The sequence below is a fragment of the Naegleria gruberi genome (genome assembly GCF_000004985.1).
Source record: "Naegleria gruberi genomic scaffold NAEGRscaffold_30, whole genome shotgun sequence".
In the NCBI taxonomy this organism is placed as follows: domain Eukaryota; phylum Heterolobosea; class Eutetramitea; order Acrasida; family Naegleriidae; genus Naegleria; species Naegleria gruberi.
The window spans coordinates 61,527-83,312 of record NW_003163297.1 but is presented as its reverse complement, the minus strand read 5'-3'; the positions used below and the strand labels follow the sequence as shown (position 1 = coordinate 83,312).

The following is a 21,786-nucleotide window of genomic DNA, read 5'->3' as shown; positions in this document are numbered from 1 at the left end:
CAATTGAGCAAAACTTTTTAACTCCAAAGACATCACAAGTTATCCTTACTCAACTCAAACCAAAATATATTTTCAATGGTCATGATCACTTTGGTTGTAAATATACACACAAGGAAGGAGCTCAAGAATTTACAGTTAAATCAATTCAAGGTGATTTTGGTGGTAATGTTGGTTTGTTTGAAATTGAAAAGTCTGCTGATGGATTCAATTACAGTTACAAAGATTGTGAATACTATCCAACCAAGTATATTGTTGGATATTTGGCATCACTTGGTTTGTGGATTGCTATTGTAATTTTAGTATTCGTTCTCAGAATTTTAAAGTTCATTTTGTGTTGTGAATTTATTGAAAGAAAAGAAAAGAAAGATTAAACTTGTTTACCATTAAAATAATGACCTGTATTATTATTGTTGTTGTTTTCTTAATTGTTCTTTCAGTAACTCAATTTGTCGTTGTTGCTCTTCAATAATTTTGTTCTTTTCTCGTATGGTATCAAAAGAAGGAAAGTGCAAATTACTGCTAGAATTTGTGTGTTTAAATACTCCCGAGGAGGAGAATCTACCTTCAATCTTGTAAGCTTTGATCAATCTTGTTACCTTCTGAAGGAGTTCAGGAGCAGTTGGCCTATTGTTAGGTTTGTCTAAACATTGCTTAATTATCTCAATTTCTCTTGGGAAAGATTTGAGCATTTCTTCTGATATTTCTCGTTTTCTAAGTTGTGAAAGAACATGAACTCGCTCTGTAGTAGTTACAAATGGAGGAGATATCAACTCAAAAAGTATAACTCCCAATGAATAAATATCTCCCTTTTGATCAAATTTTTGATTGAAGATTTGTTCTGGACTGGCATAAAGAGATCCTTGCTCGCTAAATGTATGAGATCTCTTTCTATTTGGTGAAGATTCTTTGTTCTTACATTTCTTGTGGTTAAGCAAGCATTCCTGTAAGTATTTGGCAACACCAAAGTCAGCAATTTTGATTCTATGATTTGAAGCTACAAAGATATTGTTTGGTTTCAAATTATTATGAACAAGACCTCTTTCGTGAATGTGACAGACTCCCTTGACAATTCTTTTGAATATTTTCAAAATGTCAATAAGGTTGGTCTTTCTATTCTTTTTCTTTTCTGACTGCAATAGCCAATTCTCAAGAGTTGTTCCTTCACAAAGTTGCATAACAATATAAAGTACCATTTCAAAGTGATTATTCACATTGAACATTTCGTGAAGCATTGACTTTACATTAGATGTTATATCTCGTGTAGTACTATCAATACTTTCACTCTTTCTTTTTGAGGTTTCTTTTCCTCTCTTGAGAGCAAATTCAAAGTAGGACATTGAAGGAGGAGGAGATGGTGGTATATCTGGTTTTCTCTTTGGAGTAAACTCAAACTCGACATCCGTCTTCTTACCCTTGGATTCCAAACTTTCATTTTTCAAGTCATTTTCTATATTAAGACTATTTACATATGAATCACTCCATATTGGAGAACCACATTCTGGATGAGAACATGATAAATTCTTCTCACTGGGTGATGGTAAAGAGTTGTCTCTATAAGGTTCGAACCAAGCAGAGTTATATCTAATAATATTCTCGTTATCTAATTTAGCAAGATTTTTGATCTCATTTACAACATATGAATACACATGTTCCAGCTCAAAAGTATTTGAAAAGTGAAATTTAACCTTCTTGATGGCATAGGCTCTTCCATCTATCTTATGGATGGCTTTAATTACAGAAGAGTATGGTTTCTCCTTTCCAAGTTTTTGAAAATGATGATAATCAGATTCTAATCTCTTTGCATTATAAAACATGGAATCAATAACTGGTGAGCTTTCAAGAGCTCCAAAGAACTCTCTATTTGCACCTGGAGAATGAGGAATATCAGATAGATAGGAAGAATAACTTTCTGATCTAACTATGCCTCTATTAGTTTCTTCTACCTCAAGTGCTGATACTGGGAAAATGTTTGTAATATCTTCCATGAAATCTTTACATAGAGTTTTGATGAATGATTCGTCTGTCATTCTATTTGAAAAGTATCCTAGATGTGTCAAATGTTTACATAATGATACAAAGAATCCCATATCAGGATTTAACTGATTGGCAGCATGTTGAAGCAAGAATAAAAGAAGAATCTCCTTTTTGTCAACTTGTGGAGCAGATGATTCATCATCAGAACAATCTTCAAGTGAATCACCTTCCATTTTCATGAATCTGAACCAATTTCTCTTATTTTGCTTGTTTTTAGAAATTTCAGAAATTGAATGAAAGCTCTGACTATAATTTCCTGGATCAGTAATTGTTGGACTTTCTAATATTTCTTCTTCTAATTTTGAATAGCTGTGTTCCCATCCACCTTGATTGAATGATGAAGAAAGAATTAAATAAGGATCTTCATCATCACTCAATTTATCTGATGAATTAGAGGCACTACTTGCACTTTTGAGAGATTGTTGTTTTTCATATACTTGAACAAAATCAAGTAATAACTTCTCGCTGTCTTTTAAATTATTGGTATTGCTTAGAAAGTTTGGAGTGAGCAAACTCGAAGAAATAGGAGGTTGAAGAAGGGAAGGAGATGGTTTTCTATTGTTGGTTGTTATTGAGGCAGATCTGGTGGTTTTTTGTTGTGTTTTGGGAAGAGAGGGAGCTGTTGTGGTGGTAAGGGAAGGTAATTTGTGTTTTTGATAGGCTTCTCTATTATTGAGTAAGGTGTTTTTGAAAAGGGAAGAGTTGAGTGAGGATGATGTTGGTCCATAATTACGATTTCTACTAAAAGTCAATGAATCCGAATCATCATCATCGTCATCATCGGATGAGGTATTTCTTGATGATCGTTTTGGAGTTGGAGTGGGAATACTAATGGTTTTTTGTGATTTCATGATGATTGATTAATAATTATTAATTTACAAACAAATTGTTTGGAAGATTTACAAAGGCTAATGATGATTCATCAATTAATTGTACAATTATCTTGTATATACAGATTCCCCAATATTTAAATTCCTTCTGCTAACAATATTCTCTTTAAATTATTTCAAAAAGCAAGACAGACTTGAAAAACAATGATTAATCACCACTACTACTATTATTACTACTATAATACAGTCCAAATAGAATGGTTGATAATCTACTACTTGGTGCGTTGCGGAATCTGGTTCTTCCGTTTGTTTGGTGAAGATGATTGTTTTGCTTGCTGTTTGAACGCTTTCAAGCTAAATCTTGATGATAGTTGTTTTGCTTGAGCGTAAACTGCTTTTTTCAAAAATGAGTTTTTGCTACCAAATTGCAGGAGAGATTATAAACTTGAAATGAACAAACGAGTATGACTGTTGAGTAAAGTTGGGTTCTTGGTTGGATTTTTAAGAAAAATCTAGTTTTCCTTGCTGGTAAGACTTGAATTTATTGAGGACGAGAAAGGAATATGATATCGGAAAAGCCAAATTTGATTAAAAATTGAAAAATTATTTCTAAATTTTTTTAAATAAAATCGGATTGTTTTTGTTTGTCTTGTTATTTTTAACATCAGCATGACTGTTTCGTCTTGTTGTTGTTGTTGCAAAACTTTGACCTCCTGGCAGTTATGAATACTTCCTTCGTCTTCAATAATGAAAATGATAGAATCAATTTGATGATAATAGGCAATCCAATGTGATTGTATTACTTGTACCATGCTTGTATGAGAATATTCTTCATCATCTTACAACACATTAAAAAAATGTCGATAGTTGATCGCTCGCTTGCTGATGAAGTATCCAAACTTTCTTTTCTCACAGCTGAGGAGCTAGAGCAAATCGGCAATAATCCTCTTGAAATTATTAAAAAGGCCCAAGAATATATTTCTAAAAAGGACGATGAACTTTTGGAATGTAGAGAGGAAATTAAAACAATCAGACTCGCCAACGAGTCTCTGATGAACAAATTTGAGCAACAAGAAAATTCTAAACTTGAAGATAGTCAGCTTCTCAAGGAAAGGATTGAACATTTCAAGAGCGAAAACAAAAGTTACCAGGAACAATTGGACCATCTTACAAAACAAATTAAAGATGCGGAAAAGAGGTGGCACGAGCAAAGGATGGAGTTGGACCAAGCTAATACCCAGAATGAAGATCTAAAGATTGAAAAATCTAGATTAACATCACTATTAGAAAAGAAAACTAAAGAAGTTGATGATCTAAATTGTATGTTAAATAGTTAATTGATTGGTATATTCTATACAGCACATATCGAGTCACTTAACCAAAAAATTACTGAACATTTTAAATCTAAAAAGGAACTAGAGGAAAAGCTTCAAGAAACTTCTTCATCTTTGTTACCTCTCAAGTTTACTATTGAGAAGCTACAACAAGAGAAGGAATCATTAGAAAAGCAAAATCAATGGTTTAACTCGGAGCTTTCATCAAAACAAGAACAAAATACAAAGCTTAAATCGGATTACATCCTTCAATTGAATGACCTCCAAATACAAGCAACAAAAGACAGTGAAACTATAACTAGTTTAACTGAGAAATTGAATTCTTTGGAACAATCAAACAAGGAATATCAACAAAAGTACCAACAAAAGATAACCGAGATTAGAGAGTGTAAGAATAATCACCTTGAAGAAATTGATAGGTTAAAAGAGGAACTTTCTAATGAAAAGAGGTTATCCGATTTATACAAAAATAGACATGAGGATTTGGAAGATAAAATCAAAGAGCTTGAAAAACAACTTTCCACACTTAAGGATTCTAAACAAAGAATGGATCAAACCTTTGAAACTGAAAGAGAAGAAATATCTCAAGAACTAAGACAATCAAAGGATAAAATCCGTCAATTGGAAGAACAAATTAACAAGCATAATCGCGACTTGGAGCAAAATGCCCAACTTCGTGCATCAACCCTAGTTAACCAAGGTATTAGCCCTAGTGATATTTACACCAAGTTTGTAAAAACTAGTGATGAATTACTAAAGTCCAGAAATGAAAACAAGAGATTAAATGAAGTGCTTTCTGGAATATTAAAGGATTTAGAAGAAAAGGCTCCAATAATGCAAGCTCAGAGAGAGGAATACGAACAACTTAGATCTTCATATACTATTTTAACAAAACAAAAGCAAGAACTCATTCAAACATGTCAATCTATGAAGGACGAATTAATAGACATTAGAAACGAAAGGGATAAACTTAAAAAGTCTCTCACTACTGCTCAAAAAGTTACTGAAGATTTATCTGTACAAGTAAGAACTTTATTGAGAGAAAATCACTATAGTGTTGAATCTGCTTCTCACATGGATGCTAATGCTGTAATTACTCAAAGATTAGTACCTTTTGATAATATTGATGAATTGCAAAAGAGAAATGTAGAACTCCTTGGCACAATAAGAGATCTTGCCACAAGAAAAGAAGAAGAAGCCAAGAATGCCCAAGAACTATTGGCAGCAGACTTCCAAGAAAAGATTCTTGAAGCTCTCAAACAGGTTGAGGAATTAAAACGAGAAAGCAAACGCCAAGAAGAAAAAACTCAAGCTCTTATCAAACAAAGAGATATTCTTAAATCACTGTTGGAAGAAAAGAGTGCAACATCCTCTTCAACTCCAGAACCTGTCCAAAAATCTTCCAATGCTTCACAAGATGTAAACAGAGAATTCATGAACTTGAAAGACTTTAGAGAGCTTCAACAAGAAGTTGCTAGAGAGAAGAAGGCTCTCCAAGATGAAATTGCTTTCAAGAATGATAAGATCACAACTCTCCACTCTAGTGTTGCTCGTTTAACTTCTGAAGTTGAATTTTTAAAGGAAAGTAATCAAAGCACTTCTATGGAAAGGGATTATAGTATGAAAGAGTTGAATAGAGTTAGAGATATTAATGATTCTCTGACAAAAACAATTTCTTCACTTCAAAATAGTATGGATAAGCAAAGAGTTTTGTATGAAGCAAAGGATGATCAAATAAGAAACTTGGAAAGAGAAATTATCCAACTTAGATCTGAAAAATTATATCACGAGCAAAGAACCGAGAGATTGAATTCTGAAATTGAAGGATTGAAAGTACAACTGCAAAGAAGCGATGAATTCTATTCTAGTTTACAAAAGATCCAAGTAGGTCTTGAGCAAAAGGACGACAATGATAGAAAGAGAACTCAACAAGAGCTTGAATCAGCTAAATCAGAAATTAGCCAACTTAAACATACTCTTGATGATGAAAGAGTACTTTCTAAAGAACTCAGAGTTCAACTTGAATTGCAAGAGCAAGAAAGCAATGAAAAGTTAGAAAAGAAGATTTCTGAATTACAAAAGCTGAAGGATGAAGTCACTAGATTGAGAACTAATTATGAATTCGAAATGGAAAAGTGTACTAATCTTCAACAAAAGTTGAATGCAGCTGAAGATAGATTAAACAAGATTTTGGAAAAGAAGATGATAGGTTTATCTACCGTTGAAACTGCCTCTACAGATATTTCTGAGCTTCAATTACAATTCACAAAGCTTCAAAACGAAAACGAGTATCTCAAGGATTCTCTTGAAAACGAAAAATCCAAAGTTCAAACAATGAAGGAACTTGCTGAAAGCAACGAACAATCTCTGAAGGAGATGACAGAAACTTATGACAAATTCAAGCATTCAACTGAATCCAAGGCTCAAACTCTTATATCAGAAATTTCCAATCTCAAGCAAGAAATCGACTCACTTAGACATACTCTCAAACAAAGAGAAGATGATATTGAAAAGTTGAAGCACGATCTTAATGAATCTATTGAACAAAATAAGAAGGAAAAGCAACTTCTCGAAAATACTGGTCACGAAAATAAGACTAATGCTGAAACTTATGAAAAGAGAATCGAAGTTTTGAAAGAAGATTTGAGAAGACACACTCAACTCTGGAAAGATTCCCAAGAAAATTATGAACAAGAACTCATGAGACATGCTGCCACTGTCGAAGTATTGAAAGAGAAGAAAGAGGAGATTAAAAATCTTCAAGCATCACTCGAAACTGCTAACCACACAGTTAAAAATCAAGAAACTGAAACAGAGAGAAAAGTTGGACTTCTCACAACTCAAAACGAAGATTTGATCAAACAAAAAGACGAAATTGAGCAAAGAGTTAAGGACTTAGAAAGACAATTGGAAATTTCCTTCTCTAGAGTTGAAACTTTAAATATTCAACTCAAGAAGGTGCAAGATAATACAATTCCATCTTCATCTGACAATGTTTCTCACGAGAATGCACAAGAAGTACTAGGCCTCCAAGAAACAATTTCTTTCATAAGAAGGGAGAAGGAAATGTTAAGATCTAAACTCGCTATTTCAGAACAAGAGCTCAAAAATACTAAACAAAAGTTAGAGCATGCCTATAAGGAACTTGCAAATGCCCAAGCAGAGCTATCAACTGAAAGAGAAAAGGCCCAAAATCATACCAAAGAGCAAGATCGTACTGGACAACAAATTGCCGATCTTCAAGAGCAAGTCCAAGTCTTTAAGGAAAGTAATATTTCATTAAGACAGCAAAATGATCAACTCAACAGAATGTTGAATCAAACAAGAGAAGATCTCACTGATGTTAGAAAGCAAATGGCTCCAATGAATCAAACTATCATTGAACTTAGGAAGGAAAAGGAAATGAGGGAAGAGGAAATATCTACTCTTAGAGAAGATGTTATCAAGTATCAAAATAAGGCTCAACACTTGGTTGAAAAATTCAAGCAAATTGACCCAGAGGTTCATGATAGATTGGTGAAAGAAAAGTCATCTCTTGAAGAATCTGTCAAAGAAAAGGAAGAGTTGTACAATACAGAAGTTCAAAAGGTTAAACAGCTTAAGATTGATATTCAAAATCTCAACATTCAAATTTCCACTTTCAAGACAAAGATTAATTCTTTGGAAACTAAGAACTCTGAGTCAGAGTCTAAATTTTCAAAATTGTCATCCGAACATTCAGAGCTAGAAAAGGAAAAGACTCAATTATTGGAAAAGAAAGACAAGATGATGGATATTCTTCGTAATCAAAAGGCCAAGATTGAAACATTAAAGAATGAAAAATCGGCATTGGAAGAAAAACTTAAGAATACTGAATCTGTTGGTGAGCAAAGTGTTTCTCCAAGCACTAGAGATGAACCACCTAAGGAAGAATCCATAAAACAAGATGATGAAGAAGAAAAAAAGAAAGAGGAAGAAAGAAAGAAAGAAGAAGAACGAAAGAAGGAAGAAGAAAGAAAGAAAGAAGAGGAGCGTAAAAAGGAGGAAGAACGAAAGAAGGAGGAAGCCACAAGAAGGGAAGAAGAACGAAAGAAGGAGGAAGAACGAAAGAGAGAAGAAGAGGCTCGTAAGAAAGAAGAGGAACGAAAGAAGGAAGAGCTTCGTAAAAAGGATGAAGAAAAGAAGAGTGCTGCTGAAAAGGTGAAGGAAAGTCTTCGTGCACAACTCTTACTTCAAATCAAACCTGTTGTAACTCCACCTGTTGCTTCATCCTCAGCCTCACCTTCTACCTCTGAATCAACAACTGTAAATCCTACTGCTACCACTTCTAATGTAAATACTACTCCTGCTCAATCAAGTTCTCAAGAAGATGAAAAATTCACAGGAAAACGTTCAATTGACGAATTTAAGAATGATGAAAACGAAAATTCCGAAGATAATCAAGCTGTTACACCATCGAGTACAGATATTGAAAGGCCAAATAAGAAAGTTAAAACTGATGAAGAGGAATCGAATGATAGGGAAGAGGAATCAGCCAATCAATCTAAATCATCAAGATTCAGACGACCAAATCTCAATAAGGAAAAGAACCAACAATCATCCTCTGAAGATTCCAAGCAAGATGAAACTGTCATGACAGAAGAAAAGTAAAAAAACCAATCTCTTATTTATTTGTTTATTAATAATAATACTTTAAACATTTTCTTTTTGTTTAATAATTGAGAAATGCAATAGTCAATTCTCTTATGTGAGTTAATTTTACATTTAAAAATTGAACTTCAAAAAAATGCCACCAAAGTCTAAAAAGATCGACAAGAAGAATAGTATCACCTTCAGATTGTTCCAAGGAGGTAACGATGGTAAAACCACAGTCTGGGTACCAACTAACTTGGAAGAACAAAGTGAAAAAGCAAAGGAAACATATGAACAAATTAAACAAACACTTGGAGATGCTATTGAAGAGGAGGAAGAAGATGAAGAGGAACCAAAAGTTATGTACGGTCTTCAACAAATGATTGATATGAATGATGAAGATGACGAAGATGATGAAGATGGTGACTATGACGACGAAGATGAAGATGAAATTGGTGATGAAGAAACCGAAGACATGAAAAAGGAAAAGCAACGTAAAACTGTTGGTTTTCTCTTCCCTGATGATGGCTACGATTATTCAAAACATATCCGAAATATTGGTGGTGGTACTTATATGAGTGCTTTTGGCCAAAATTCGTTACAACCATCCACACTTCTTTATTCTGAAAGTCAAGCAGAAGAACCTGTTTTTTCTGATGAAGACGATGACGGAGACTATGAAGATGTTGATGATGATGAGGATTATGAAGATGATGATGGGGAAGAGGAAGAACCAGTTAAGAAGCCAACTAAACCTGTAGTAACATCTCAAACAACAACAACAAAATCATCAGAAAAACAAAAACCAACATTGGAAGAACTTATTTCTCGTAAAGGTGCAGATGCTGAAGAAATTGATCTTGAAGAAGAAGAGGAACAAAAGAAGAAAGCTATGGATGAACCATTTAAATTGAAAACCGATTTTAAAGCCTACGGTTTAGATAAGTATGGTTCTGGTAAACTTGATAGAGAAATTGAAACATTGTTGGAAGAAGAAGATAAACCAGAAGAGGATGAAACAGAAGGTAAAAAGGATGATCCTTTGGAAAAGTATGGTGATGATTATGATGATTTCTTTGGAGAACTTGTTCAAGATTTGAAGGAACAAGCCGAAGAAGATGATGATATGTATGAGGATGTGGATGGAGCTAAAGTTTATCAATTTGATAACGATGCAGAACTTCCATTGGATTTATTAAAGAAGTTCTTACCACGTGAGGAATTATTATTAATTGAGGAAGAGGAAGCTAAAAAGAAGAAGGGAGGTAAAACTGCTGTTGCCACAAAACCATCAGCACCAACAACAAAATCGAAAGCTACACCTGCCACAACAAAATCATCAAAAACAACTTCACAAAAGAAGGTTACTTTTGTGGATGAAGAAGGAGATGACGATGATGAAGACTGGGAAGATGATGATGGCGAAGATGGTGGAGATTGGGAAGATGTAGATGAGGAAGGTGACGAAGAAGAAGAGGATGACAAAGAAGATCATGCATATACTGTATCAGAAAATAGAAAACAATTCGATCAAGATTTTGAATCATTCTATAAGAATGCTTATTCTGACGATCAAATTGGTGAACTCGACGATGATAATCAAAAACTTAGGGAAGGAACTGAATACGATCCAAAGAAGATGAATGATTTATTGGAAGATTTCTTTACAGAACAAAGAAGAAAGTTTGGAGCTGGTGAATTCAAGAGAAGTAATGAAATAACAGATGAAGAATTAAGAGAAATTGAAGCTAATCTCCCATCAGATATGAAGGTTTATCGTAGAGAAGATTTAGAAAAATTGAATGAATTGCCAAAGGAAGAACGATTAAAGATGGCTCTTAGACAACTCGATAGACAAGAAAAGGACGAATCAAAGGGTGAAACTGAAGTAATAACGATACCTGAAAAAGATAATAGATGGGATTGTGAAACTATTTTAACAAGCTATTCGAACATTTATAACCATCCTTCAATTATTGATGACAGACCTGGAAGAAAGAAAAAGATTGTTCTCTCAGAAAAGTCAGGTATGCCAATTGGCGTTGTTGGTAAACAACAGGTTGACCTTAATGAAGAAGAAATTGATGAAGATGATTTTGAAGAAGTTCAAAACCTTGGTGAAGCAAGAAAGAAGGGAGAAACCAAAGAAGAAAAGAAGGAAAGAAAGCAAAAGATGAAAGAATTAAAACAACAAAAGAGAGAAATGAAGAAGACCTTAAAGACAACTTTCAAATCCGAACAAATGAAACAGCAAAAGGATTCAATCAACCCAGCCAACCAACAAAAGGTTGTTGTCAAATATTAAAAACCAATTTTGTCAAAACAACAAAATTTCCGTTACATTTAATCAAAAAAAAATGACAAGTCGGTTGAAAGACAAAACATTTAAAAAGTATAAAACATTGGATCAACGTTATGAGTTGGTTGGAAAGTATGTGTTTTGATAATTAAATTGATAATTTTATTGTGATATAGAATCGGTGAAGGAGCTTGTAAGTAGAGTGTTCCGATGTTATTGTTGTAATAATTTTTGCTAACAGATGGTGTACGTAAAATCAGTTAAATGTTTAATATATTAATGATGGGGTTAGATTGTAAAATTGGCCAGAGGTAGGTATTTCCGATCGGATCTCGTTACTAATCAAATATAAAAGAAATTCCAACAAGTCACAGAGTGGCCATCAAATCATTCAAATTAAAATTGGCAAGAGAGAGTGAAGGTATTCCCTTCTCGATCTGTAGAGAAATCAATGTAAGTGTTAAAACAGTTGTTGGCAATTTGGATTAAATTTTATAGTTATTGAAGGAATTGGATCATCCCAACATTCTAAAAGTTAAAGATATTGTTTTGGATAAATCTGATGGGTTGTTCTACATGGTAACACCTTATTGTAAATTGGATTTGGAGAAATTATTGCATTATCATAAGAAACAAATTACGGATATGAATAACAAACGACTACACCCTAAATTGGATAAAGGAGTTGTGAGGTCAATATTGTATCAAATGCTATGTGGATTGGATTATTTACACAAAGCATGGGTAAGTTAGAATGTGGAATATTCTATTAATCTCAATTAGGTGATACACAGAGATTTGGTAAGTTATATTAATGAAGTTTACACTTATTTTGAAAAGAAACCTGCAAACATATTGATACATGATGAAGGTAATGACAGAGGTGTTATAAAAATTGCTGACTTTGGATTGGCTCGTGTATTTAAAGATCCACTCAGGAAATTGGCAGATGATGGACCTGTTGTCACCATTTGGTATAGGTATGTGTTCATGTGATACTCGATATTAATATTAATATTCTATGTATTAGAGCTCCTGAATTATTACTTGGAGCTAAGCATTACACTCCAGCTGTGGATATTTGGAGTTTGGGATGTATTTTTAATGAGCTCATTACTACCAAACCAATATTTGAAGGCAGAGAGAACAATAAGGAACAATTTCAAAGAGATCAATTGGAGAAAATATTTTCAGTTCTTGGAACTCCAACAGAGGCAGACTGGCCAACAATTAAGGATTTGGATTTTTATCAAATGATTGGAACTATACCAAAATATACACCAAATTTGGAAAATCATACAGAGCTACCACCTGACTCACCAGAGATGGATTTATTGAAACAACTATTGTGTTATGATCCATCAAAAAGAATAACAGCATCTGAAGCCCTTAAACATCGACTCTTTGAACAGAATAAGAATTATTCCTAGTAAGTATATTTTAAAAAGAAAATGAAAAATAATTATTGGAATAGCTGTTTTGAAAAAAGACAATACAATTATCCTGATCAAACCATTCATGCAGATCGTCCAGTTCAAAATCAGGCTCCCATTAATGCTCAGCAACCAATTCCTCCAAATAATCCAAACAATACACACCAACGAACACATCATCATTCACACCAGCATCAACCTACAGTCCCTCCGCAGCAACAATCCTCAATTCCACCTCAACAAAGTTCCTCCCAACAACAAGCAGTACAAGGAGAGAACGATCCAAAAAAGAGGAAAAAGCCATCCACTAAAGACCAACAATCCTCATCAAAAAAGAAAACTAAGAATTAAAACTTCATCATCCTAGGCACGCACAATTATAGTCATGTAAATAGAATTAACCTCACCTCACACAGTAAACACATCTCATAGTATTTATTATCCTTTATAGCCCGACAAGTTCATTTGAACAAGCTTATTAATGCCGCGTTTTGAGATAAAATTAAGCAAAAAGGAAATTGTAGTGCTTCAAAACACATCAAGAAGGCAAACAACAGGCAAACCATTTTCGTTAAATTCTAAGCCCACCATTATCTCAAAACCTGGCATATTTTAAAAAATACAAACTACTATCATCTTCTCGTGAATCGGTGTTATACATGAAGAATAAGAATGCTGCTAACCTGTCCACTAAAACTCCCGTACCTTTGCTGTTCTGGATAAATATCATCACGAATTGATTCATTCACCTCATACATGTGCTCACATATTGATTAGAGACATTATTGAATATGATATTGTTCCAAAATATATGGTCAAGAAAATTCTGGCCCAATACGATTACAAGAGATGTCTTTCAAAATTGGTGAATACTAAGGTAAAGGTTATGAAATTATCGAAAAAGGACGCTCGTTCTGATGATGTTAATCTCTCTCCTCAAGAGTTAAATGGCATTAAGAAATCATTTCAAAATATGTTCACACAACTTAAAGGAATCATGACAAGAATCTTGGAATGCAAATTGACTGATGAAGAAAACAGATTGTTTTTCTTAGGGGAAAGACTGGATAGAATAATGTTACCGAAAGTATTGCTGGAAGAAGAAGAGGAGGATGAGGAAGATACGGATGTTTACTTTGAGGAATACTTTGAAATTGTGAGACCAATCGACTGTCCAAAGCATGCTGTCACTCAAGTTGACAAGCATGTATTTGCAGAAAGAAAAATTTATGTCAATAATAGACAGCATAAGCTTTACTTTTGTAATTGTGGCGTGTCTTACGTTATCAATGAGCAACCTTATTATTACTTTGTGGTTCCCGATTTGAAAAAAGATGGAAAGCAGAAAGTTCTATATGATATTGAGGATGAAGAATGTGGATTTACTTTTGTTAAAAGAGGAATTTGGAAGCAAGGTGATTATGATATACAGGATTGGATTATTCCTTTTGAATATAAAAAGTCCAAAGATTAACCAGAAGGTGGGTTTGTCATGGGTTTTTAAATAATTTATTAAATATTTAATATAATGCAACTCCTAACGAATGCGAATGTAGACATACCATTATTAAATTCATAACAATAACCCAAACCAGCAATAAAGTTAAAATCTTGATGTGGAATTGATAAAAATCAAATGTTTTGGAACTGGATAAAACTTTGTAATGATTCTAACACAATTTAAATAAAAATGCAAGAAATGGAACCCATCAATATCATGGCACTTGGAGCTTCAATCACTGCAGGTTTCTACTGTAATGGTCTCAAATTTCATCCATACTCAACTAGACTTTCTAAATTACTTTCAAATTTAAAGAATATTCCATATCATGTTGAACCTTTCGGATTGAGTGGTGAAAGGACTGATAGGATGAAAATTCGTCTTGATCAAATATTCAATTATTATCCACCTGAATCCTTTGACGGTGTCATTATCATTGCAGGAACAAATGATTTAATATCTTGTGAATCGGATGATACTATTGGAAACTTGATTGAAATGTATGAAAGATGTTTACAATATAATCATTTCAGATTCGTGGTAGCTTGCTCCATTCCATCAAGTGCATTTGATGTAAAATCTGAATATCTCAATAAGAAATCAAAAATCAACAATGCCCTTAGAGAATTTGTTGAAAAATCTAAAAATCCGAAACTATTGTTCATTGATTTAATGGAAGAATTGAATTTTTGTAAATGCACAGAAGAGGAACAATCCAAATATTGGGATGATCCAATTCATTTCACTCCAGATGGTTATGATCGAATTGCAGACATTCTATTCGAAAAACTTCAACAAAATCCTCATTTACTTTAACTCTCCCAATCTTCTTTGAAATATACAGATAAATGAACTCTGTTGAAATCATGTGATGACTCACCGCATACGTTGAACTCCTTTTCATCATCATCCTACGAATTAAAATTAAATATCGGGTGATGACGAAGATGATGAGCGGTAGAAAAAACAAACGACGTCATCACAAAATCTATTAAAAAAAATACCTCATCATTATACGGAGGACTTTTTTTCTGTTTAATACAAATCCGAAACTCTAGAGATGCTCAAGCTTACCTATATTGCTCGTATTTCTGATTCACTTCCGTTGGCTGAATCTATTGATGAAAAGGAAGGTGATGATGAAATTAATGTAAAAGTAAATCCAAGTGGTGCTAATAATGCAAATAAGAAGAATCAACCTGATGCTTTTGAACAATACAAGAATCAACGTAAAAAAATTATGGAACAGTTATCACTTTTTGGATCAAATTCAAATGAAAAGATTAGTATTGATAGTGGTTCAATGGTTTTCCATAGTTTAACAAGTATGGGTGTAATATATATGACTCTTTGTGAAAAATCGTACAGTTCACAAATGGCTTACAATTTCTTGGAAGAATTAAAGAAGGAATTTGAACAACTTTATAGTTCTGAAGTGCACAAAGTGGAAAGACCATATGCCTTTATGAAATTTGATACCTTTATTCAAAAAACAAGAAGAATCTATACTGATTCTCGTACAAAGAGAAATATTCAAACTCTTAAAGATGAATTAAATGATGTACACCAAATTATTAAGAAGAATCTTTCGGATGTTATTGGAAGAGGAGAAGAATTAAATCAAATGAGTAATATGAGTAATGAAATACTGGATGGAGCTAAAAAGTTCAAAACTGGTGCAACAGAACTGGCCAAATTAACTTTATGGAAAAAGTACAAGATACCACTTATCATTCTTGGTATCTTGATTTTCTTAATTTTGTTGCGTTACATTCTTTTCTAAATAAATTCAATTGTAAAATATTAGAATGATTTGTTTTAATTATTGGAGGTGTTTGAATATTTGGAAAAGAAGGAAATGACATCTTCAAAATCACTCAATTGATAGGTCGTTAATTGTTGTAAGGGTTCCGACCAAGAAGGTAAGTCGAGCTCCTTTCTTGCGAGAGACAATGCGCCACAACATAATTTTGAAGGTGGGATATTAAATGCTTCCAGTTTTGTAAGAAATTCAAACTTTGTAAAGAGCTCAATAACTCTTTCCTCTATTTTCATTCTGAATAACATATTTGTCAATGCATCATCGCAACACATTGAACCATTCATCAATACAGACAAAAAACTCACAGGAGTTGTTGCAAGTAAATGATCATAATTAAATAAATTAAGAATTTGTAGTTCCATATTTGGAAGTGCTGTTGCAGCATAACTTTCTTTTGAGATGTATTTCGAAAAGGTATTTTGAGTTGGAAGAGGAAAACATAGATCTGCTACTTTGAGTGCAATTCTATATAAGGAGGAGGCCATTAATTTAAAAAATTGTTTTGTTTGATTCTCGCCCTTAACTTTGGTTACAGTCTGGGCAATTTTCGAGGATGAGCTACAACTAAAACAAAGTCTTCTCGCAAACATATAGCTCTACAATTCGAAATTAATTTCAAAACAATTAAAACTACTACATACCATACTAAAAACATGTTCGTTTGTGTAACAATATCTACAAATATCAGAGTTTTGTTCTGTACAATATCTCAAATGTATGTATTTACAATTTTGGTGAAATTCACACATGCTATGAACGATACTCTCGTACATGGTTGTGAGAATTGAGTTTTGGGTATTGTCATTCGAGTTGAAATAATAAACATTATTTTGCTTTTTCTCTCTTTCCAATAGGAAACTAAATTCCGATAATTTAGTAATCTCTATTGAAGAAGAGGAAGTACCACATATCGATTCGGCCTTTCTTCTTGTAGAATCTATATCATCTTTAACATGCTGACATTTCTTCTTCTTTTCCAAAGGCAATTGACTTGAAGACTCGATAGTACTATTTAATCTCTTCAGTGTATTTACATTTAATTCAGAGAGTGGAATTCTTTCCTCTCCGTTCTTACTCACAACATTGCACGCTTCATCACTTCGCTTCACAATTATTGAATTTGTTGTTGAATTAAAAGTACTCGTACTCGTAGTGGGTAATATTTCTCTATTCTTTGATGAATGAAATAAATTATTTTCCTTATTGTTATTGTACAGGAGACTGGCGTCATCATCATCCTTTCGAATTACCATTAAATTTTCAATAGCGTTTGGTTGATTGATCATCTCCGAAGAAAAATTCTTTTCCTCTTCAACAAAACGCAAGCAAAAAGAAATCAATTTTTTTGGGAACGAAAATGAGAGTTGGCGCAATTTTTTTCCACTAAATATTTGAACTCTTTACTACAATAATATGTTTATGTGAATCAATACTAGTTTATTCAAAAAACAATTAAAGATTTATTCATCATCTTGCAGGTGGAGACTGGTTTCTTCCTCATCGTCAGAGGAACTGATGACTTCAACTTTGGTTCGTTTGGTTGTTTCATTGGATGATGAAGGTGTTTTTCTCTTTTTATCTTGTTTCTGTTGGACAGTTGGAGAGATATCAACATTTTGAGAATTTTCATTCCTATTTGTTGACTTATCAAGTTTTTCTTTAAGGAATGCGCAACACTCAACCAGGAATTTAGTCCTGTAAAACTTGAACGCAAGATGGAAAGGTGTTTGATTATAACAATCTCTCTGGAATAAATAAATGTGAGGAGAGACTGCAATCTTTTCCATAAAGAATTTTACAGCATTCAAATTTCCTGCAGCAAAAGCCAAGTGGAAAGGACTTCTGGAAAATTGGTCATTCACTTCCAAATGGAATTGTTGGAATGATTTTTGAATTTCAACTTCATTATCTGAAAGGCAGAGTGCATGTGTCATTGGCTGGCCTAGGGAGTTCAAGTTAGGATCAAAGGCAATAGCATTTCTGCCACGTCTTCTCTTTCTTGTTTTGATCTTATCTAAAAGTTGAAGAACACGTTCGTCTTCATTGAAACTGCTGTATTGGACTGGCTTTGGTGGTCTGGTAAGAATGTGAAGTGCCTTAGATGTATACAGGTATTTCTTTGTCTCTCTATCAAAAAGTTGCAAACTCATTGCAACTCCAAGCTTTTCACTTGATATTCTTCTATCAATTTCAAAACACATTTCCAAAATGTCTGCCATCTTTGTCTTGTTAAGTATCGCTTCACCTCTCAATATTACACCTGCGTGATCTTCATTAGCAACTTGAGAACCATAGAGACTCTCAGAATCAGCTCTGCGAAGAACCCACATGAACCTTTGTTTTGGATCTAACTTTGAGCTATCCAAATATCCACGTTCAAAGTGGATACATGAACTGTATTGACAAGATTCTCCATTATAGATATCCATTTTTTCGTTGATATCTCCGTATTCTTCTTCATTAGTTTCTGCTGTACCATTGATTGGCTTGATAGTAACAACTTGTACAAGACCAGTAGCTGATCTTTCCTTCATAGGAATAGTACCCTTCCTCTTTTCAAATTCCTCATCAAGGACGTATTCAAAAGAATTGTACAATACATGAGAATAGCATTCAAATCCATTATCTACAGAAATAGAAACATCTACTTGGCCTGGAATACGTGATCCTTTCAGTGCAGGTAAATAAAATTCTATTTTAGTTGGTCGTATAGAAGTGATATCCTTCTTTGAAATCTTGATATCATCAATAAAAATTGATAAATCATCTTCATCATAAACATCTAAATCTTTCACGTTAATGCTAACTTGTATTCCTCCTCTGATTGGTCCAAAAGAAGGGCAGCATTGCTCAATGCAAGGATATACAGAGAATCTTCCTCCCCTCTTGATGCTGTCAGAAATGTCCTCAGCTTTCTTTAAAAAGTTTCCATCATACACATTCAATTGATCAAGAGTAACCATGAAATTATTCCAATGGCTCAAATGTTCTTTTTTAGGCGCTGTGGAAATTAATCGCTTCAAGAATTCTACAGTTGGGGCCTCACCTCCCTTAGATGGGGGTTTTGTTAAGGATGAAACATTATTTTGAGGGAGAGAAGGAAGTGTTGGTGTTGTCGAAGTAGCAGGCGGTATAGTAGTATTGTGCTGAATTGTAGGTGTTGGTTGTGAAGAAGTACTCTTCTTCTTCTTGTTACTTGGAGATACTATCATAAAATTACAGCTGTCACAGAAATTTACAACCTTATCAACCTTATCCACAGTTTCCAAAAGGACAAATCTCAAAAAATAGAGAGATCTTGCGTTGGAGAGATTTGGTTGGTAAGTAAACGATAAATCTTGGAATTCTAATTCTTCACTATTGACTGGATATTCCATAAATAAATGTAATGGTATTGTTGTGTCTTGAATTTTGTCCACATTGAGCTGACAAATATAAATTTGAATTTTGAGGGCCTTTCCTTCCAGGGATGAAATATCTATTTTCAAAACTTGCTTTTCTGATATAGTGACCTCATTTCCTGATTGGATATGCACATTAATATTTTGTAAAACTCTATCCATTGTAAACCCCTCCACCAAATAGAGAATTTCATTCTTTCTTCCAACATTGAATGAATCAGTTGGACATATCGATTTAGATTGACTAGGGAAAATAGCATTAGATTGGTTAACAGGTTTAGATTTCTTTTTTTTCTGTTTAGGAGTGGTTGATGGTGTTGCAGGTTTAGCAACAACTTGTGTAACTTGAGGTTGATTAGGGATAGGAGGAACTGTATGAGGTTGGTGTCCTTGGTGTGGATATGGTGGATATGCTGTTTGTGCACCATATGGATATTGATAACCATAAGGTGCATATGGAAATGATTGTGGTGACATACCATATGGTTGTCCAGGTACAGCATAATATGGTTGTTGTGGATAATAGTAAGATGGCATTTGTGTTCCTGTTTGGGTTATTACTTGTGGAGGGATCACTTGTTTTCTTTGCATATTTGGATCAACATGATGATAATGGACGTGAGGGTGTGCTGGTTGAACAAAAGCTTGACCTGATCCCGGTGGTAAACCATCCATCACACCTCCATTGACACTTGGGGATATATGTTGTGTTTGAGAAGGGTGTGGTTTGACTTGCTGATTGATGCCATTTGCTGATGGTGGCATTTGAGGTTGTTGCTCCATTATTATTATTGTTGTTATTGTTCTAAATGCTCTTGCTGTAGAAATCTAGGATTATGATATCACTCTTATTGCAGCAGTGATATGCTGATGATGATGATAATTTAATGTTGATAGTAGATATTATTTACAATGTCTTCCGATTCAAAATTTCTTCTCGAGGGCCGACAAACCTTTATACAATAAAATTGTTATCACAAAAAGTTGACGTCAACAGAGGTTTCTTATTTGTTGAATCTCAGAGAAGAGCGCGGTAAGAGATGATGTAGCAGTTTTTATTTTTTGCGTGCTTGTTTTTTGTGACCACCTTGTGAAATGGACGTGCCCCAAACTGGCCAATCAAAAGACGATGCAAAAAAAACCAACACAAAAAACATATTGTAACAATGTGTGATGGGTAACGCGGTCAAGTTGAGGAATCGTTATGGGCAGTAAAAACCGTATAAGCGAGTATTGTTATTACAGTTGGAAGTGTACCATACACGCCATGTTTAAAATTAATATTGTGTGAATTAACATGTTAATTGTTGGATTTTGGTCTATCATTTCTGCCAACTACTAGGAAAAGAATATCTGCCAATTCCAATTCTTGGAACCTCTTATTGATTTGGTTTTTAAGTGAAGTATTCTTAACTTTGAATAATATGTTCATTACGAGTTCATCGGCAAGAGTACATTTCCTAACAACATCAGCAATGAATATCAAGTTTTCAGTCTTTAACAATAATTCCATAATCTTTTCATTGGCTTCACCATTTTCAGTTTCTTCAAAAGCCAACATGTTGAGAATTTGAAATCCATTTCTAATGGTTTCTGTCATTCCTATTGGAATTTTACCTGGTTCTCTTGCTTGGAAAAGGAGAGTTAGAATATTGTTACAAACTTCAGTTTTGATACTTTCCTTACTTTCTCCTGATGATTTGTTAATTGCTTTGAGTAATTGATTAATGTTAAATAAATTACTCTTTATCTCATCCTCCAATCCTTCCACAACAATCTTATCAATTTCCAAATTTAATCCTGGAGAGTTTCCTTCACCAAATTGATAGACGGTAATAAATTTTGGATAGACAAAGTTCAAAAGAGCTTTTTCAAACCCTAGCTTCAATTGATTTTGAAGAGATGGAATGGATCCAGTTAAATCTAAAGAATTGAACATTTGAACTGATACATTAAATTCAGGATACTCCATAAAACAAAAATCAACCTTGGATATAGTTCTTCCAAATTCCTCCAAATTGTCAGAATATTCGATGCTAATTCTAGATTTAACCTTGGCAGAAACATCTTTCAATAAAAATTGGATAGGAATCAACAATTTTACAAACCATTGGAGTAATAACTCTCCATGGTATTCCAAACAGCCATCAATTACAGTTTTCTTCGGTGTGTTTTCTGAGCAGTGTATCATTGTAAAGAAAGGGGGATTATCGTTATCTATATCAAGAAATGAAACTTGAATATCAAAGTTGGAAGCTATTGGATTTTCTTTAAGCCAATCATTCGCCATTTTTACAATAAATTCAGAATTGAATCCTCTCCACAATTGATCCATTATAATATTTACACATGCAAGAGTTGCATCTCTTTTTGTGTTTTCAGTTTGGTCTCCAGTTGTGTTTGTAAATAATTTCCCACTATTATTCGAAGTGAGATACTTTGGAAGATGATTCTCTCTCCACTGCTTCCACTCTTTTAATTTTTTAACTCGCAATAAATCGTTAATTGTTCTTGAAGAATC

At 33.6% G+C, this 21,786-nt stretch overlaps 11 protein-coding genes across 11 annotated transcripts in view; 7 read left to right on the top strand and 4 right to left on the bottom strand.

The window, feature by feature from the left end:
• The window catches only part of NAEGRDRAFT_68686 (uncharacterized protein), a gene marked incomplete at both ends in the record, with an annotated part of 1,070 nt that extends 699 nt beyond the window's left edge, over positions 1-371 (top strand). The window contains one exon of the mRNA XM_002676059.1: positions 40-371. Within this exon, the coding sequence (XP_002676105.1) occupies positions 40-371 (332 nt within the window). The remainder of the gene's footprint in view (positions 1-39) is intronic.
• Positions 372-404: 33 nt separating this feature from the next.
• NAEGRDRAFT_58315 (eukaryotic translation initiation factor 2-alpha kinase) lies at positions 405-2,885 on the bottom strand (the record flags this gene model as incomplete). The annotated part of the gene is made up of 1 exon (XM_002675966.1): positions 405-2,885. The coding sequence occupies one exon, from the start codon at positions 2,883-2,885 to the stop codon at positions 405-407; it is 2,481 nt and encodes an 826-aa protein (XP_002676012.1).
• Positions 2,886-3,721: 836 nt separating this feature from the next.
• Positions 3,722-8,827, top strand: NAEGRDRAFT_68684 (uncharacterized protein; the record flags this gene model as incomplete). The annotated part of the gene is made up of 3 exons (XM_002676058.1): positions 3,722-4,184; positions 4,224-4,926; positions 6,904-8,827. 3 exons carry the CDS (start codon positions 3,722-3,724, stop codon positions 8,825-8,827), a joined length of 3,090 nt encoding a protein of 1,029 aa, XP_002676104.1.
• Positions 8,828-8,963: 136 nt separating this feature from the next.
• NAEGRDRAFT_80087 (uncharacterized protein) lies at positions 8,964-11,140 on the top strand (the record flags this gene model as incomplete). Its single annotated transcript, XM_002676057.1, has 1 exon — positions 8,964-11,140. One exon carries the CDS (start codon positions 8,964-8,966, stop codon positions 11,112-11,114), a length of 2,151 nt encoding a protein of 716 aa, XP_002676103.1. The 3' UTR covers positions 11,115-11,140.
• Positions 11,141-11,483: 343 nt separating this feature from the next.
• NAEGRDRAFT_34339 (uncharacterized protein) lies at positions 11,484-12,538 on the top strand (the record flags this gene model as incomplete). Its single annotated transcript, XM_002676056.1, has 5 exons — positions 11,484-11,561; positions 11,607-11,852; positions 11,892-11,909; positions 11,949-12,088; positions 12,139-12,538. Coding segments are annotated over 5 exons (882 nt in total), but the record flags the coding sequence as incomplete, so codon positions are not given.
• An 814-nt stretch (positions 12,539-13,352) lies between these two features.
• NAEGRDRAFT_68681 (uncharacterized protein) lies at positions 13,353-14,015 on the top strand (the record flags this gene model as incomplete). The annotated part of the gene is made up of 1 exon (XM_002676055.1): positions 13,353-14,015. One exon carries the CDS (start codon positions 13,353-13,355, stop codon positions 14,013-14,015), a length of 663 nt encoding a protein of 220 aa, XP_002676101.1.
• A 230-nt stretch (positions 14,016-14,245) lies between these two features.
• Positions 14,246-15,032, top strand: NAEGRDRAFT_82641 (SGNH hydrolase). Its single transcript, XM_002676054.1, has one exon. The coding sequence runs from the start codon at positions 14,259-14,261 to the stop codon at positions 14,856-14,858; it is 600 nt and encodes a 199-aa protein (XP_002676100.1). The 5' UTR covers positions 14,246-14,258; the 3' UTR covers positions 14,859-15,032.
• A 70-nt stretch (positions 15,033-15,102) lies between these two features.
• NAEGRDRAFT_44614 (uncharacterized protein) lies at positions 15,103-15,825 on the top strand (the record flags this gene model as incomplete). The annotated part of the gene is made up of 2 exons (XM_002676053.1): positions 15,103-15,192; positions 15,265-15,825. The coding sequence occupies 2 exons, from the start codon at positions 15,103-15,105 to the stop codon at positions 15,823-15,825; spliced, it is 651 nt and encodes a 216-aa protein (XP_002676099.1).
• Positions 15,826-15,860: 35 nt separating this feature from the next.
• On the bottom strand, positions 15,861-17,150 carry NAEGRDRAFT_68678 (uncharacterized protein; the record flags this gene model as incomplete). The annotated part of the gene is made up of 2 exons (XM_002675965.1): positions 15,861-16,460; positions 16,506-17,150. 2 exons carry the CDS (start codon positions 17,148-17,150, stop codon positions 15,861-15,863), a joined length of 1,245 nt encoding a protein of 414 aa, XP_002676011.1.
• Positions 17,151-17,324: 174 nt separating this feature from the next.
• NAEGRDRAFT_68677 (uncharacterized protein) lies at positions 17,325-20,048 on the bottom strand (the record flags this gene model as incomplete). The annotated part of the gene is made up of 1 exon (XM_002675964.1): positions 17,325-20,048. One exon carries the CDS (start codon positions 20,046-20,048, stop codon positions 17,325-17,327), a length of 2,724 nt encoding a protein of 907 aa, XP_002676010.1.
• A 517-nt stretch (positions 20,049-20,565) lies between these two features.
• On the bottom strand, positions 20,566-21,555 carry NAEGRDRAFT_68676 (uncharacterized protein; the record flags this gene model as incomplete). Its single annotated transcript, XM_002675963.1, has 1 exon — positions 20,566-21,555. One exon carries the CDS (start codon positions 21,553-21,555, stop codon positions 20,566-20,568), a length of 990 nt encoding a protein of 329 aa, XP_002676009.1.
• Positions 21,556-21,786: the final 231 nt, after the last annotated feature.

Coding starts and splice junctions, on each gene's coding strand:
- NAEGRDRAFT_82641 (XM_002676054.1), top strand. CDS start 14,259: ATGGCACTTGGAGCTTCAATCACTGCAGGTTTCTACTGTAATGGTCTC.